This window comes from Phyllostomus discolor, chromosome X (assembly GCF_004126475.2).
Source record: "Phyllostomus discolor isolate MPI-MPIP mPhyDis1 chromosome X, mPhyDis1.pri.v3, whole genome shotgun sequence".
Classification (NCBI taxonomy): Eukaryota; Metazoa; Chordata; class Mammalia; order Chiroptera; family Phyllostomidae; genus Phyllostomus; species Phyllostomus discolor.
The window spans coordinates 60326775-60342225 of record NC_050198.1 but is presented as its reverse complement, the minus strand read 5'-3'; the positions used below and the strand labels follow the sequence as shown (position 1 = coordinate 60342225).

General features: G+C 38.7%; 1 protein-coding gene and 1 pseudogene across 3 annotated transcripts in view; one reads left to right on the top strand and one right to left on the bottom strand.

The window, feature by feature from the left end:
- The window catches only part of CENPI (centromere protein I), a 101219-nt gene that overhangs the window by 23778 nt on the left and 61990 nt on the right, over positions 1 to 15451 (top strand). For all 3 annotated transcript variants that reach the window (XM_028522928.2, XM_036017000.1, XM_036017001.1), the window contains exons 4-5: positions 108 to 226; positions 3777 to 3884. In XM_028522928.2, the coding sequence (XP_028378729.1) occupies positions 108 to 226; positions 3777 to 3884 (227 nt within the window). The remainder of the gene's footprint in view (positions 1 to 107; positions 227 to 3776; positions 3885 to 15451) is intronic.
- Positions 4428 to 5092, bottom strand: LOC114505059 (annotated as a pseudogene).

Here is a 15451-nt window from a genome sequence, read left to right as displayed (position 1 = left end):
GTAAAATGAGGTTTGTTTTTTTTTTTTTAAGACCAAGAGTGAATGATAGTAAGGGAACAATCAAGATACCAAAATGCAGTTTAATTTAGAGTTTGTCTGCTTCCCAGGGAGTGCTGTAAACTCTCAGATATTGAGATGCATGATTCCAGCAACTCTAATATCAGAAGATTCTGTGGTTAAGGCGGTCTCCTGGCTTTGTGCTGGCAAGTGTTGTGGTAGTACCAAGGTAATCTTTATTTATTTTATTTTTTAAATGCTATTTTATTCATTATTCTATTACAGTTGTGCCCAGTTATCCCCCTTTGCCACCCTCCACCCAGCAACCCCTACTCCCTCAGGCAATCCCCACACCTTTGTTCATGTCCATGGGTCATAAGTATAAGTTCTTCAGCTACTCCATTTCCTATACTGTACTTTACATCCCCATGGCTATTCTGTAACTACCTATTTGTATTTCTTAATCCGCTCACCTCCTCATCCATTCCCCTACACCCCGCTCCCATTTGGCAACCATCAAAACGCTCCCTGTATCCATGATTCTATTATTCTTGTTTGCTTAGTTTGTTTTTTAGATTCAGTTGTTGATAGATACCATATTTTTTGAACTATAAGACACACATTTTTATCACATTTTTTGCTTCAAAATTTTTTTTCCTATTTTCCTCCTCTAAAACCTAAGTGCATCTTATGGTGCAGACCCCAGATGCACCTAGGTTTTAAAAGAGGAAAATAGGGGGAAAATTTTTGAAGCAAAAAATGTGGTTGAAAAAGTGTGTCTTATAGTCCAAAAAATATGGTAGGTATTTATTCCCATTTTATTGTCCATAGTTTTGATCTTCATTTTCTTAAATAAGTCCCTTTTACATGTTATGTAATAGTTTCATGATGATGAACTCCTTTAGTGTTTTCTTGTCTGAGAAGCTCTTTATCTGCCTTTTGATTCTAAATAATAGCTTTGCTGTGTAGAACAGTCTTGGCTATAGGTCCCAGCTTTTCATGACTTTGAATGTTTCTTGCCAAACCCTTCTAGCCTGTAAGGTTTCTTTTGATAAATCAGCTGACAGCCTTATGGGAACTCCTCTGTAGATAACTGACTGCTTTCCTCTTGCTGCTTTTAAGATTCTCTCTTTATCTTTAACCTTTGGTATTATAATTATGATATGTCTTGGAATGGGCCTCTTCACATCCATCTTATATGGTACTCTCGATGCTTCCTGGTCTTGCATGTCCATTTCCATCACCAAATTAATGAAGTTTTCTTATATTGTTTTTTCAAATAGTTTTCCAATTTCTTGCTCTTTCTCTTCTACTTCTGGCACCCCATTCATGCAAATATTGGAGTGCTGGAAGTGCTCCCAGAGGCTTCTTACACTATCCTCATTTTTTTGGATTCTTTAATCTTCTTGTGGTTCTGATTGGTTGTTTTTTGCTTCCTTATGTTCCAAATCACTGATTTGATTCTTGGTTTCATCCACTCTACTCTTGTTTCCCTGTAAACTGTTCTTTATTTCAATTAGTGTATCCTTCATTTCTGACTGGATCTATTTTATGCTGTTGATGTCTTCACTAAGTTCCTTCAGCATTCTTATAACCAGTGTTTTGAACTCTGCTTCCTTAGATTGCTTATCTCCATTTTGTTTAGTTTTTTATGCAGTATTTTTAAAAGATTTTTATTTATTTATTTTTACAGAGAGGGGAAGGAAGGGAGAAAAAGAGGGAGAGATACATCGATGTGCAAGAGAAACATCATTCGGTTGTGTATCACAAATACCCAACTAGGGAGCTGGCCCACAATTCAGGCATGAACCCTGACTTTTATTTGAACCAGCGATGTTTTGGTTCAGAGACTAGCGCTCAATCCACTGAGGTGCACTGGCCTGGGCAGGAGTTTTGACCTGTTCTTTCATTTGGACCATGTTTATTTGTCTCCTCATTTTGGCAGCTTCCCTGTATTTGTTTCTATGAATTAGGTAGAGCTGCTATGAGTCCCTCTCTTGGAAGTATGGCCTAATGTAGTAGGTGTCCTGTAGGGTCCAGTGGCACAGCCTCCCCTATCACCCAAGGTGGGTGCTCGAGATGGGCCCTTTGTGTGGGCCGAGTACTCTCTCCTTTTGTGGTTGAGCCTTGATTGCTGTTGGCAGGTCAATGGGAGGGATTTACCCAGGTCTGTCAGCTGCAAGGACTGGCTGTGACCACTGACCACCAATCATCTCACTTTCAGGAAGATCAGCTGTGCAGGGACAGGGTGGTGGTTCTGCAACATGGTCTGTAGCTGTCCACTGGGTGCGTTGGCCCTGGGGTTTCCCAGGTGTTGCAGGCCAAGGTCGGCACTGGTGCTACGCTGCATGAGTTATACAGCAATCTGAAATGGCTGCTACTTGTGCTAGGATTGCAGATTCCCAGGTGAAGCCAAGCTATGAATCTAAGCTGACTGCTACTGGTACCAGGACTTAGCAAAATATATAGGGGCTGGAAGCCCGCTGAGGCTGGCTTTTGCTAGTTTGAGAGGATTTAGGAAGTTTTGAAGCATGAGCCAAGACCAGTCATTCATATGGAAAAGTACTGTGAACAGCTTGGGTAGGCCTGTAATTTGAGTAGAATGAGTCCCAGGGGATCTCCAGGGTGGGCATACATTGTTAGCCTGGTTGATGGAATTTCAGATATGACACCTGCCTACTGGCTCTGTGGCTCTGTACGGGGAGGGTTCAGAAAAGGGACAGGGACCTCCGCCTGCCTTTCTGTCAGGGAGAAGCTGACCCCAGCTCTTGCCTTGATGCCAGACACTTTGGTGCCTCTCTATATGCCACTGGTGCCTTTTAAGCTGCTAACCTGGTGCTGGAGCTCAGAGGGAATAAGTCTGAGTAGGTGAGTCTGTGTGTGGGTTCTTTAAGAGGAACTGCTTGGGGTTCCAGAAGTTTCTTCCACCAACTCAATCTCTGCTGGTTTTTGTAGCCAGAAGTTGTGGGGGCTTATCTTCCTGGCACTAGAACCCTGGGCTGTTGGGGGAACCTGATGTGGGTCTGAGACTCCGCACTCCCGAGATATCCCTTTCAAATTTTATACACCACATGTGGATGTGGGATGAGCCCATTCTGCATCTACACTCCTCCTACCAGTCTGGATGGATGTGGTTTCTTTAATTCCGTAGTTGTCGGACTTCTATTTAACTGTAGTTCTGACGGTTCTGAGTGATGGTTTTTCTATAGTTTAGTTGTAATTTTGATGCCATCGTATGAGGAGGTGAGCCGTGTTTACCTGTGCCGTCATCTTGATTGGAAGTTGTCCAAGGTAATCTTTTTAAACACTGATGATAAGTTATTGAGAACCACTTAAGGACTTGCAAGGAAGAGCCACTTAGAGGTAATGGCACTGACCTTTTGTGCAAAGCCTAAGGATTTGGAACAATGAAGCTTGATACAAGGACTCTGTTCAAACAGAAATTATTACTGAGAGATAAAATCTATTATCCTGCTTTGTTCTGGGCAGGTGTGTTCATTCCTTTGGCATCTCTGTGACACAATGGAAGAGGAAAAGTTGTCTTGGGCCACGCATTAAATACATTGTGACACATAATCACAAAAAAAATCTCCTAATGTTTTAAGTAAATGTATGATTTTGTGTTGGGCTGTATTCACAGTCATCCTGGGCTGCATGCAATCTGTAGGCCTTAGGTTGGACATCCCTGTTAGAGACTTCTAAAACAGCCCTGAGTGGGGAATTAAGTTCTATGATACCAGTTATATTTCTCTAAAGATAAACGTTTTGTCTCTCAATAGATACTTTTTTATCGTTGGCTGGTTGCAATGTTTGACTTCATTGATCGCAAGGAGAAAATTAACTTGCTCTATGGCTTCTTTTTTGCTTCATTGCAAGATGATGCACTGGTAAGTACAAATTGGACATCACGCATCGATCAAATGGTATGTGCTTATATATTGACGTACTACATGTGCTTTAAAGTGCCGCACAATTTTTTTTTTTACTTATTTAAAGATGTCAAACATAGAAAAGTGTAAAGAATAACATTATACCCTTGCTCCTATCTCAGATGAACAAATACAATTTTTTACCATATTAGCTTCATATCTTTGTTCAAGGAAATAAAATGTTGCAAATAGAATTAACTCCACATTGGAGTTTTTTTTTTTTTTTTTTTTTTTTTTTTTTTTTGCAGCGATTGCCATCTTATCTCCTTTGAACCAGTTCCATGGGTTCTTTGGGTCACTTATTCTATACATTCTTTTAGAAAAAAATTATTTTGGAGAGAGAGAGAGAGAAACATCAATTTGTTGTTTTACTTACTTATGTATTCATTGGTTGCTTCTTTTTTCTTCTTTAAATTTTATAATGGCCAGGAAGTGGTATAGAATAACTACCAAGTCACATAAATTATCCATTAATGTTTGTGATCCCCAAAAGAACTCTGTTGGCCCATGCCAACCACATGTGAGTTTTCATCCATCGTCGTCTGGGCATGTCACTAAGTGTGGGCTGTGGACCCATCTTTACATGGTCGAGAAATAAATATGGCTGCCATGTTTGGCAGGCTCCAGATCTCCTTTTACCTCTGGGAAGGGCTCTGGTCTTGGTCTTGAGTGGTAGGGATTCTCCCATAAAAATCACTCTGTTTTCACTTTGGTGACCTTGGATAGCTCTCCCAGGTCAGGTTGCACCCAGCCCAGCTTGTCAGTACACACTCATTCAAACTTTGCCTACTGTTTGAGACACCAAAGTAATAGCTACAGGCAGAAATAATCATTGCAGGTCCAGTATTCTGTAAAAGGTTCTGCACAATGATGCTATTCCTGCCTGACGAAGTCAAGAGCACACTTGTTGACAAGCTTGCCTCCTTCTAAATAATGCTGCAGATCTTTTCCTTCACAGCGGCACAGAATGAACTCCTTGTTTGGTTTATGACACTGAGCTCCATAGTAATGGGCCACAGCTTTAAGCACGGCAGAACTGACTTCACTGCCTGCACTTTCAGATCCTCCAGAGTAGGCAGCTCCACTATTTCTGGCATGTAGCCCTGACCTGGACGAGGCAGCCACAGCTGCATCACCTCTGTCTCCTTCATTGGTTGCTTCTTGTATGTGCCCTGACTGGGGATCAAACCTGCAACTGTGATGTACCAGGATGACACTCCAACCAACTGAGCTACCTAGCCAGGGCTACATTTTCTTGATTAACAATGTAAAATTCTCATGAGAATTAATAAGTAGAGGATTGCTTTTTGTGGGATGCCAGTAGACTGATTTTTTATTAAATAGAATAAGTACTCATATTGAAATCATTAATAACTCCACAAAAAACAATCTACTGTCCACCTGGAAGACTTTCAAGTACCATCTTCACAGACCATGAGAACCATTCATTTAATGGAATTCTTGCCTTTTGGGAACAAAACTCATTCACTAATTTTATTTTTTGATTTTTTTGATGTATCAAAATGTATTATTTGTTGTTTTTTCCTTATACTGCTTTTTAAAAAATATATTTTATTGATTATGCTATTATAGTTGTCCCATTTTTCCCCACTTTATGCCCCTCTGCCCTTAACATGCCGCCTCCAACCTGTATTCCCACCCCCTTTACTTCATGTCCATGGGTTGTACATGTAAGTTCTTTGGCTTCTCTGTTTCCTGTACTATTCTTAACCTCCCCCTGTCTGTTTTCTACCTACCATTTATGCTACTTATTCCCTGTACCTTTTCCCCTATTCTCCTCCTCCCCACTGATAACCCTCCACGTGATCTCCATTTCTGTGATTCTGTTCCTCTTCTACTTCTTTGCTTAGTTTGTTTTTGTTTTTGTTTTTTTTAGGTTCGGTTGTTGATAGCTGTTTGTTGTCATTTTACTGTTCATATTTTTGATCTTCTTTTCCTTAGATAAGTCCCTTTAACATTCCATATAATAAGGGCTTGGTGATGATGAACTCCTTTAACTTGACCTTATCTGGGAAGCACTTTATGTGCCTTCCATTCTAAATGAAAGCTTTGCTGGATAGAGTAATCTTGGATGTAGGTCCTTGCCTTTCATGACTTCAAAATACTTCTTTCTAGCCCCTTCTTGCCTGCAAGGTTTCTTTGGAGAAAGCTGATAGTCTTTTAGGAACTCCTTTGTAGGTTACTGTCTCCTTTTCTCTTGCTGCTTTGAAGATTCTCTCCTCTTTAATCTTGGCTAATGTGATTATGGCGTGACTTGGTGTATGCCTCCTTGGGTCCAACTTCTTTGGGACTCTCTGAGCTTCCTGGACTTCCTGAAAGTCTATTTCCTTTGCCAGATTGAGGAAGTTCTCCTTCATTATGTTTTCAAATAAGTTTTCAAATTCTTTCTCTTCCTCTTCTCCTTCTGTCACCCCTATGATTTGGATTTGGATTTGGAGTGCTTAAAGTTGTCCCAGAGGTTCCTATGCCTCTCTTCATCTTTTTGAATTCTTCTTCCTCATTTTGTTCCTGTTTGATATTTATTTCTTCTTTTTGTTTCAAACCCTTGATTTGAGTCCTGGTTTCCTTCCCATCACTGTTGGCTCCCTGTAGATTTTTCTCTATTTCACATAATGCAACCTTCACTGGGTCTTTTTTATGCTGCTTAAGTACCCAGTGAGTTTCTGGAGCATCTTCATAACCAGAGTTTTGAACTGTTTATCTGATAGGTTGGGTATCTGTTCATTGCTCAGTTTTATTTTTTCTGGAGCTTTCATCTGTTCTTTCATTTGGGTCATGTTTTTGTCTTGGCACACCTGTTACATAATAAGGGGTGGAGCCTTAGGTGTTCACCAGGGCAGAGCAACCATGTGGTTGCATTGTGAGGCTGTATGTGGGGGAGGGGTCTGAGAGGGGACAGTGCTGCTTGCTCAGCTCTCTGCCAATTTTCAGTCACTTCCCCAACTACCCACAGTCAAATTGGGCACTTCTGGTGCTAATTCCCAAGTGGGTAGGTTTGTGTATGTTCCAGGATCCTGTGGGTCTCTCCAACAAACTCTCCTGTCAAGCTGAGAGTTTCTTTTGCTTCCACCTCAACCCCCACAGAAGTTTTCAGTCAGAGACTTTGAGGCTTGATTTCCCTGTACTGGAATACTGGGTTGCGTGGTCTACCTCACTCCCTAGTTGTTCCTCCTAGTTCATCTGCATACAAATGTGGGACCGCTCAGTCCACAAGCCACTGCCTTGCCAGGTGTTCCAGCCACTGCCTTGTTGTGAGTCCTTGCCACCTGGCTGCCCCTCTCCACCCTTCCTACCAGTCCAGATGAATGTTTCTTCTTGAACTCCTTGGTTGTAGAATTTTGATACAGTTCTATTTTCTGTCAGTTCTCATTGATTTTTGTTTTCAAATTTGTTGTCCTTCTTTTGGTTATGCAAGGAGGCACAGTGTGTCTACCTATGCTTCCTTCTTGGCCAGAGGTCTCACAAAAAGCATTTCTAACAATAAAAGGTTACTACATGATAAAAGGTTTGATTCATCAGGACAATATGAAAACTATAATTGTGCATTCACCTAACAGACTCAAATTATATATAGCAAAAATTGGCAGAACTTTAAAGAAAAACTGACGATTTTGCCTTTGCAGTTGGAGAGTTTCAACATAACCTCATTCAGTAGTTGATAGATAGGCAGTGATGACAACAAGTCTACAAGGATAAACAAAATTTCAATTCAAATAACGTTCACTCCCTTACTCTACTTCAAGAATTCACTTCATGGTCATATGGAAGCTCGACAGCACACTGAACCATCTCCTCCTGAAATCTTCAGCTCCAATGCTACAACTTCCTATCACTACTCTAGCTTTTAATCCCAATACACGTCTTGAATGTCACCAAGGCATCCTGAACCTTAGGTGTGTGGGCTCCCGATCTGCCATCTTCCATCTTTACCTTCTCCCCCTTTTCTCTCTAGACCCCCTGGTCCATCAGCTCAATAATTTCTTGCCTTCTTGTCTGACCCTGGAGAAATTACCTACCCTTGCATATTAGCAACATCACAAATTCATGCTCTCTAACCTCATCTTGGCTTTCAAAACTTCTGCATCTTTAATCATCTACTATTCCCTTTTCCATCAGGTACTATTTCAAAATTTACACTCTATCCTCAAACATGATATTCTGTTTCCCCCTCCTTATTCTCAACAGAAGATCTTGCCTCCCACTTGACTGAAAAATTGAAAAATCACCAAGACCACTAGTCAAGAATTCCCTCAACTGTGTCACTTACTAACACACAAATTTATTAGCACCAACACCCATCCTTTTTGCTTATTGTCAGGAGAGGTATCACTCTTGTTGAAAACATATTTCTGTAACTCTAACCCTGATCCCTAGTCTTATATTGATACCTCTCCTCAACACCCCTATAGAACCCTATGGATACTATCTCAGGATTTATGATACTGCACTTACCTCTTCTCCTACCACACTTAAATGTCTTTGAGGCTCAGCCTCTTACTAGGTGGCTTACCTTAGCAAAGCTACTTAACTTCTACATGTTCAACTGTCTCATCTCTAAAATGGGAATAAGATAATTTTCCATAAACCCTCACTCTAGCCAAGTGACCCTGGGTAATTATTTGACTTCTTTGTGACTCAGATTCCTTGTCTCTAAAATGGGAATAAAAGTGGTGTATATTTCACCCTTACAGCACATTTCAGTTTGGTCTAGCCATATTTCCAGTGCTCACTAATCATATAATATTAGTGGTTACCATATTGGACTGCATAAGTACAGAAAATAGTAGGTGCTCAATACATTTTTTTGATGAATGGGGTGTTCCAGCCAAGATGGAGGCATAGGTAGAAACTTTGCCTCCTCACACAACCAAAAGAAAGATAATGACCAATTTAAAAACAATAAAAAACCAGAACTCCCAGAATATCGAACTGCATGGAACACCAACAACCAAGGAGTTAAATAAACATTAATCCAGACCAGTAGGAGGGCCTGGAAATGGGCAGTTGAGCTGAGAAGACCCGTAGCAAGGTGGCAGACCACTGAGGAGAGAAAGGGCTGGCTCACCAGGAAACTAAAGACTCAAAACCTCTAGCTATAAATACTACAGGCGTTGTGAAGGTGGGAGAAACTTCCAGTCTCACAGGAGACTTCATTGGAAAGTGGGGCTACAGCAGAGCAAGCAGGCGGCATTGTTTCCTCTCTGATCCCTCTACCACAGACAGTGCCACAATGAAGCAAAGAGGATTGCCCCACCTTGGTGAATACCTAAGGCTCCACCTCCTTATAACTTAACAGGCATGCAGAGACAAAAAAAATAGCCCAAGTGAAAGAACAGATCTGGCTCCAAAAATAGAATTAAGTGATGAAGAGGTAGCAGACCTATTGATGCCAAGTTCAAAACACTGGTCATCAGGACGCTAACAGAATTGATTGAGCTCGGTTACAAAATGAAGGAACAAATAAAGGCTACACAAAGTGAAATAAAGGGAAATATACAGGAAACCAACAGTGATGGGAAGGAAACCAGGACTCAAATCAAGGGTTTGAAACAAAAAGAAGAAATAAATATCAAACAGGAACAAAATGAGGAAGAAGAATTCAAAAATATGAAGAGAGGCATAGGAACCTCTGGGACAACTTTAAGCACTCCAAATCCAAATCCAAATCATAGGGGTGACAGAAGGAGAAGAGGAAGAGAAAGAATTTGAAAACTTATTTGAAAACATAATGAAGGAGAACTTCCTCAATCTGGCAAAGGAAATAGACTTTCAGGAAGTCCAGGAAGCTCAGAGAGTCCCAAAGAAGTTGGACCCAAGGAGGCATACACCAAGTCACGCCATAATCACATTAGCCAAGATTAAAGAGGAGAGAATCTTCAAAGCAGCAAGAGAAAAGGAGACAGTAACCTACAAAGGAGTTCCTAAAAGACTATCAGCTTTCTCCAAAGAAACCTTGCAGGCAAGAAGGGGCTAGAAAGAAGTATTTTGAAGTCATGAAAGGCAAGGACCTACATCCAAGATTACTCTATCCAGCAAAGCTTTCATTTAGAATGGAAGGCACATAAAGTGCTTCCCAGATAAGGTCAAGTTAAAGGAGTTCATCATCACCAAGCCCTTATTATATGGAATGTTAAAGGGACTTATCTAAGGAAAAGAAGATCAAAAATATGAACAGTAAAATGACAACAAACAGCTATCAACAACCGAACCTAAAAAAAACAAAAACAAAAACAAACTAAGCAAAGAAGTAGAAGAGGAACAGAATCACAGAAATGGAGATCACGTGGAGGGTTATCAGTGGGGAGGAGGAGAATAGGGGAAAAGGTACAGGGAATAAGTAGCATAAATGGTAGGTAGAAAACAGACAGGGGGAGGTTAAGAATAGTACAGGAAACAGAGAAGCCAAAGAACTTGCGTGTATAACCCATGGACATGAAGTAAAGGGTTTGAATGTGGGTGGGAGGGGGTGTGCAGGATGGAGGCTAATAAAGGGGTGAAATGGGACAACTGTAATGGTGTAATAAAATATATTAAAAGTGCTTTTTGTTACAGTCTGTTTTGTCTGATACTAACATTGCTACTATGGCTTTATTTGTCTAGTAGTTGCTTGGTATATTTCTGTCCTTTGGTTTTTTAAAAAATCATTTTTTTTCCCACCTGATTTAGATACCTGTTTTAAATGGCAATAACTAGATGTTAGTTTATAAGTCCTATTTGATAATTTTTTTGCTTTTTCCTGGAGAATTAGCCTATTTATTTTTAGAGTGGTGATTGATATAATAGGAAGAAGTTCAAATATCTTATTCTGAACCATTTTCAGAAGATCCATTTTCTTTTTTTTAAGATTTTATTTATTTAGTTTTGGAGAGAGGGGAAGGGAGGGAGAAAGAGAGGGAGAGAAACATCGATGTGTGGTTGCCTTTCAAATGCCCCCTACTGGGGACCTGGCCCACAACCCAGGCATGTGCCCTGACTGGGATTAAACTGGCAACCTTCTCATTTACAAGCCAGTGCTCAATTCACTGAGCTACACCAGCCAGGACTGATCTAGTTTCTGATACTTTCACACTGTCTCTCTTATTTTGGATTGATTGTGGTTTTCCTCCTATTCTAGTTTTGACATTTATACATTCTATGTATTCTTTAGGTGTTACTGTACCTATTTTAACATGCAAATATGGGAGTCTAATGTAAAACTTAAAACAGCCTCAGGCTTTTTACTATTTTGTTCTTTTTTGAAAAATATTTATGTTTTATAAAATGTATCAGTTATGACCCTGACTTGTGTGGCTCAGTGGATTGAGCACTGGCCTGTGAACCAAAGGTTCACTTGTTCGATTCCCAGTCAAAGCACATGCCTGGGTTTTGGGCCAGGTCTCCTGTAGGGGGTGCGGTAGAAGCAGCTACACATTGATATTTTTCTGCCTCTCTTTCTCCCTCCCTTCCCTTCTGTCTAAAATCAAAATGAATAAATAAATGAATAAGTAAATAAGAAATGAATAAAATTTAAAAATTGTATAGCAGTTATGTAATGAGTTTATTATTTTGATGAATTAAACATTAAATTTTTCTCAGTTTTAATTTTTAATGTTTTTTACTTAAAGTCTAAAGGCAACCATTATCTTTATCTTCATCTGGAGTGATACAAGGACCCTAGAATGCTTTAATTCTGACCATACCCTTCTCTAATTTGAGTTAATCTAACCTAATCTGTATTATTGTCTGATTTTAGTTCTTGCTCCTTCTTCATCTTCCTCCACATACACATAAAGTAGATATTATTCTTATCATCATGGTTGATGTTTGTTTATATTTGCCTACATATTTACCAGTATCTTTGCATGTGAGTCCTTCAATCTGGATTGTTTTCCTTTTTCTAAAAAGTATAACCTTTAAAATATTCTTTCAGTGAAAATCATTTGATATTTAACTCTCTGTCTTTGTCTGAAAATATCTTTACTCTGCCCTTGTTCTTGAAAATTGGTTTTGCTGTGTGCGGAACTCTGGGCTGACCGTTAAATTCCCTAGAACATTGGCGATGTTATTCCACAGGTATCTTTCCATTGTTGAATCAGTCTAATTTTAATCTGGCATTCTTTTTTTTTTTTTTTCTCTCTGGGTACTTTTTTAAAAACAGTTTTATTGAGGTATAATTCACATACAATAAAAACCATTTTAGTGGCATATAAAATTCACAACTTTTTAATATGTTCACAAATATGTGCAACCATGAGCATAGTAAATTTTAGAACATTTTAATCACCTTTCATCTGTCACCCCCTATCTTTCTATTTAGGGGTTCCTAAGGAACGTCTAGTCTGTTTTTTGTCTTTAGAGATTCATCTATTTTGGAAATTTCATATAAATAGAATCATAATATGTGATCTTTTATGACTGATTTCTTTTACTTAGTATAATGTTTTCAAGGTTCTATCCATGTTGTAGTATGTAGAAACACTTCATTTTTTTAACCTCTTATATTTTTCTGTAACACCAAAGTTATTTTAAGTATTTTTTAAAGATTTTACTTATTTATTTTTAGAGAGGGGAGAGAGGGAGGGAGGGAGGGAGGTGGGAGAGAGAGAGAGAGAGAGAGAGAGAAACAAACATCAATGTGCGGTTGCTGGGGACTGTGGCCTGCAACCCAGGCATGTGCCCTGACTGGGAATCGAACCTGCAATGCTTTGGTTCGCAGCCCACACTCAATCCACTGAGCTATGCCAGCCGGGGGCCATTTTAAGTATTTTTAAGTGTGTAAATTCATTGGCATCCAGTACACTCACAATGTTGTAATATCACTACTCTTTCTGGAACTTACTGACCTAAACATAATCTTTTTATTGATTAAGCACTAACTCCACATTCATTGTCTTCCCAGCCCCTGTAACTTCTAGTGCACTTTCTGTCTCTACGAAATTGCCTGCTCTAGGCACCTCTTATAAATTGAATCATACAATGTTTGTCCTTATGTGTCTGGCTTCTTGCACTTACCATGTGCAAGGTTCATCCTTGAACCTTCAAGGTTCATCCATGTTTTAGCATGTATTAGAATTTCATTTTTATGGCTGAATAATGTTCCATTGTATGAATATGCCAAGCTTTGTTTATTCATTCATCTGTTGGTGGATTCTTGGATTATTTCTACTTTTTGGCTAAAATCAATAATGCTACAATGAACATTGGCATACAAGTATATGTTCAAGTCCCTGTTTTGAATTCTTTTGGATATATACCTAGGAATGGAATTGTTTTATCACATGGTAATTCTATGTTTAACATTTTGAGGAGCCACCATACTGTTTTCCACAGTGCCTATACCAATTTACCTTCCCACCAGTAGTGCATGAGGGTTCCAATTTCAACACATCCTCACTAATACTTATTTATCTGATGTTCTTCCTCATTATCTCCATCCTAGTGAGTATACAGCGATATTTCATTGTGGTTTTGATTTGCATTTCTCTAATAATTAGTGATGTTAAACATTTTTATTATTGGGTCTTATTATTATTATTTTAGATATAAGTCCCTTACAGATATATGATTTGTCTGGGAGGTACAATGAAGCTAGAACCACATTTAATTCTTCAATTGATGTTTTCTTGGTCATATCACTAGTGTAGATTCAAACTGCAAACCTACATAGGGCCTAGCTTGTGTTTTATAAATTCTTGGGAGAAGAATTTATTGTGGTACATGAGTAGATTAATGATGATTAGTATGTGTTTGACTTTCCCTTACTTTAAAAACATTTTTTTTCTTTATCGATTTTTTTTTTAGAGAGAGGGAAAGGGACAGAAAAAAGATGCAGGGAGGAGAAACATTGATGAGTGGCCTCTCGTATGCACCTGAACTGGGGACCAAATCCACAAACCTAGGCATGTTTGAAAAAGTATAAATATTTGTTCGATATCTGTGAAATATATCATTAGTATTTTAACAGAGATTGTGTTGAAACTATAAATTGCTTTGGTAGTATGGATATTTTAATGAGGTTAATTCTTCCTATCCATGAAGATGGTATGTGCTTTCACATTTTTGTGTCTTCTTCAATTTCCTTCATCAGTGTTCTGTAGATTTCTGAGGACAGATCTTTTACCACCTTGGTTAGGTGTATTCCTATATACTTTATTTTTCTTGTTACTATATCAGATGGGATTTTTTCCCCTGATTTCTGCTTCTGATATTTCATTGTTGGTGTACAAAAAGGCCTTCAATTTCTGAATATTGACTTTTTTTCTGGTGTTTTGCCAAATTCACTTATTAGGTCGACTAGATTTTGGGTGGAGTCTACAGGGTTCTTTACACTATCATGTCATCTGCAAACAGTAACAGCTTTACTTTCTTCTTTCCAATTTGGATGCCTTTTATTTATTTTTTCTTGTCTGATTGCTGTGGCTAGGATTGCCAATACTATGTTGATTAGAAGTGGTGAAAGCAGACATCGTTGTCTTGTTCCTGATCTTAGTGAGAAAGCTTTTAGTACTTGCCAATTCATTATGATGTTGGCTATATGTTCCTTGTATATGGCCTTTATTATGTTGAGGTATGCTCCCTCAACTCCCACTTTTCTGAGTATATTTTTTATCATAAATGGGTGCTGTACTTTATCAAATGCTTTTTCTGCATCTATTGATATGATCATATGTTTTTTGTCTTTTCTTTTGTTTATGTGATGTATTACACATAGTGATTTAAAATACTGTACCATCCTTGCATCCCTGGGATGAATCCCACTTGGTCATGGTGTTTGATCTTTTTAATGTGCTGCTGGATGCGGTTTGCCAATGTTTTGTTTAGGATTTTAGCGTCTATGTTCATCAGAGATATTGGCCTGAAGTTTTCTTTATTTGTTGTGCCTTTATCTGGTTTTGGAATTAAGCTGATGCTGGTCTCATGAAAAAAGTTTGGGAGTCTTCCCTCTCCAATTTTTCAGAATAGTCTGAGAAGGATAGGGGTTAGCTCTTCTTTCTTAATTGTTTTGTAAAATTATCCTGTGAAATCATCGGGTCCAGGACTTTAGTGTGTCAGGAGTTTTTGATTACTGCTTCAATTTCACTAGCTGTTATCAGTTTATTCAGGCTTTCTGCTGCTTCTTCGTTCAGTTTTGGAATTTTATGTTTTTAGAAATTTGTCCTATTCACCCTGCCTTTCAGCTTTCTTGGCATATAGTTTTTCATAGTAATTTCTTAAAGTCCTTTGTATTTCTGTGGAATTCGTTGTAATTTCTCCTCTTTCATTTCTGTTTTATTTATTTGGACCTCTATCTTTTTTCTTGATGAGTATGGTTAAAGGCTTCTTGATTTTCTTTATCTTTTAAAGGAACCAGCTCCTGAATTTATTGATGGTTTGAATTGTTCTTTTAATCTTTATGTCATAATTCTGCTCTGATCTTGATTATTTCCTTTTTTGTACTCCCTTTAGGCTTTGCTTATTGTTCTTCCAGGTCTTGAAGATATAGGGTTAGGTTGTTTATTTGAAATGTTTCTATCATTTTTAGGTAG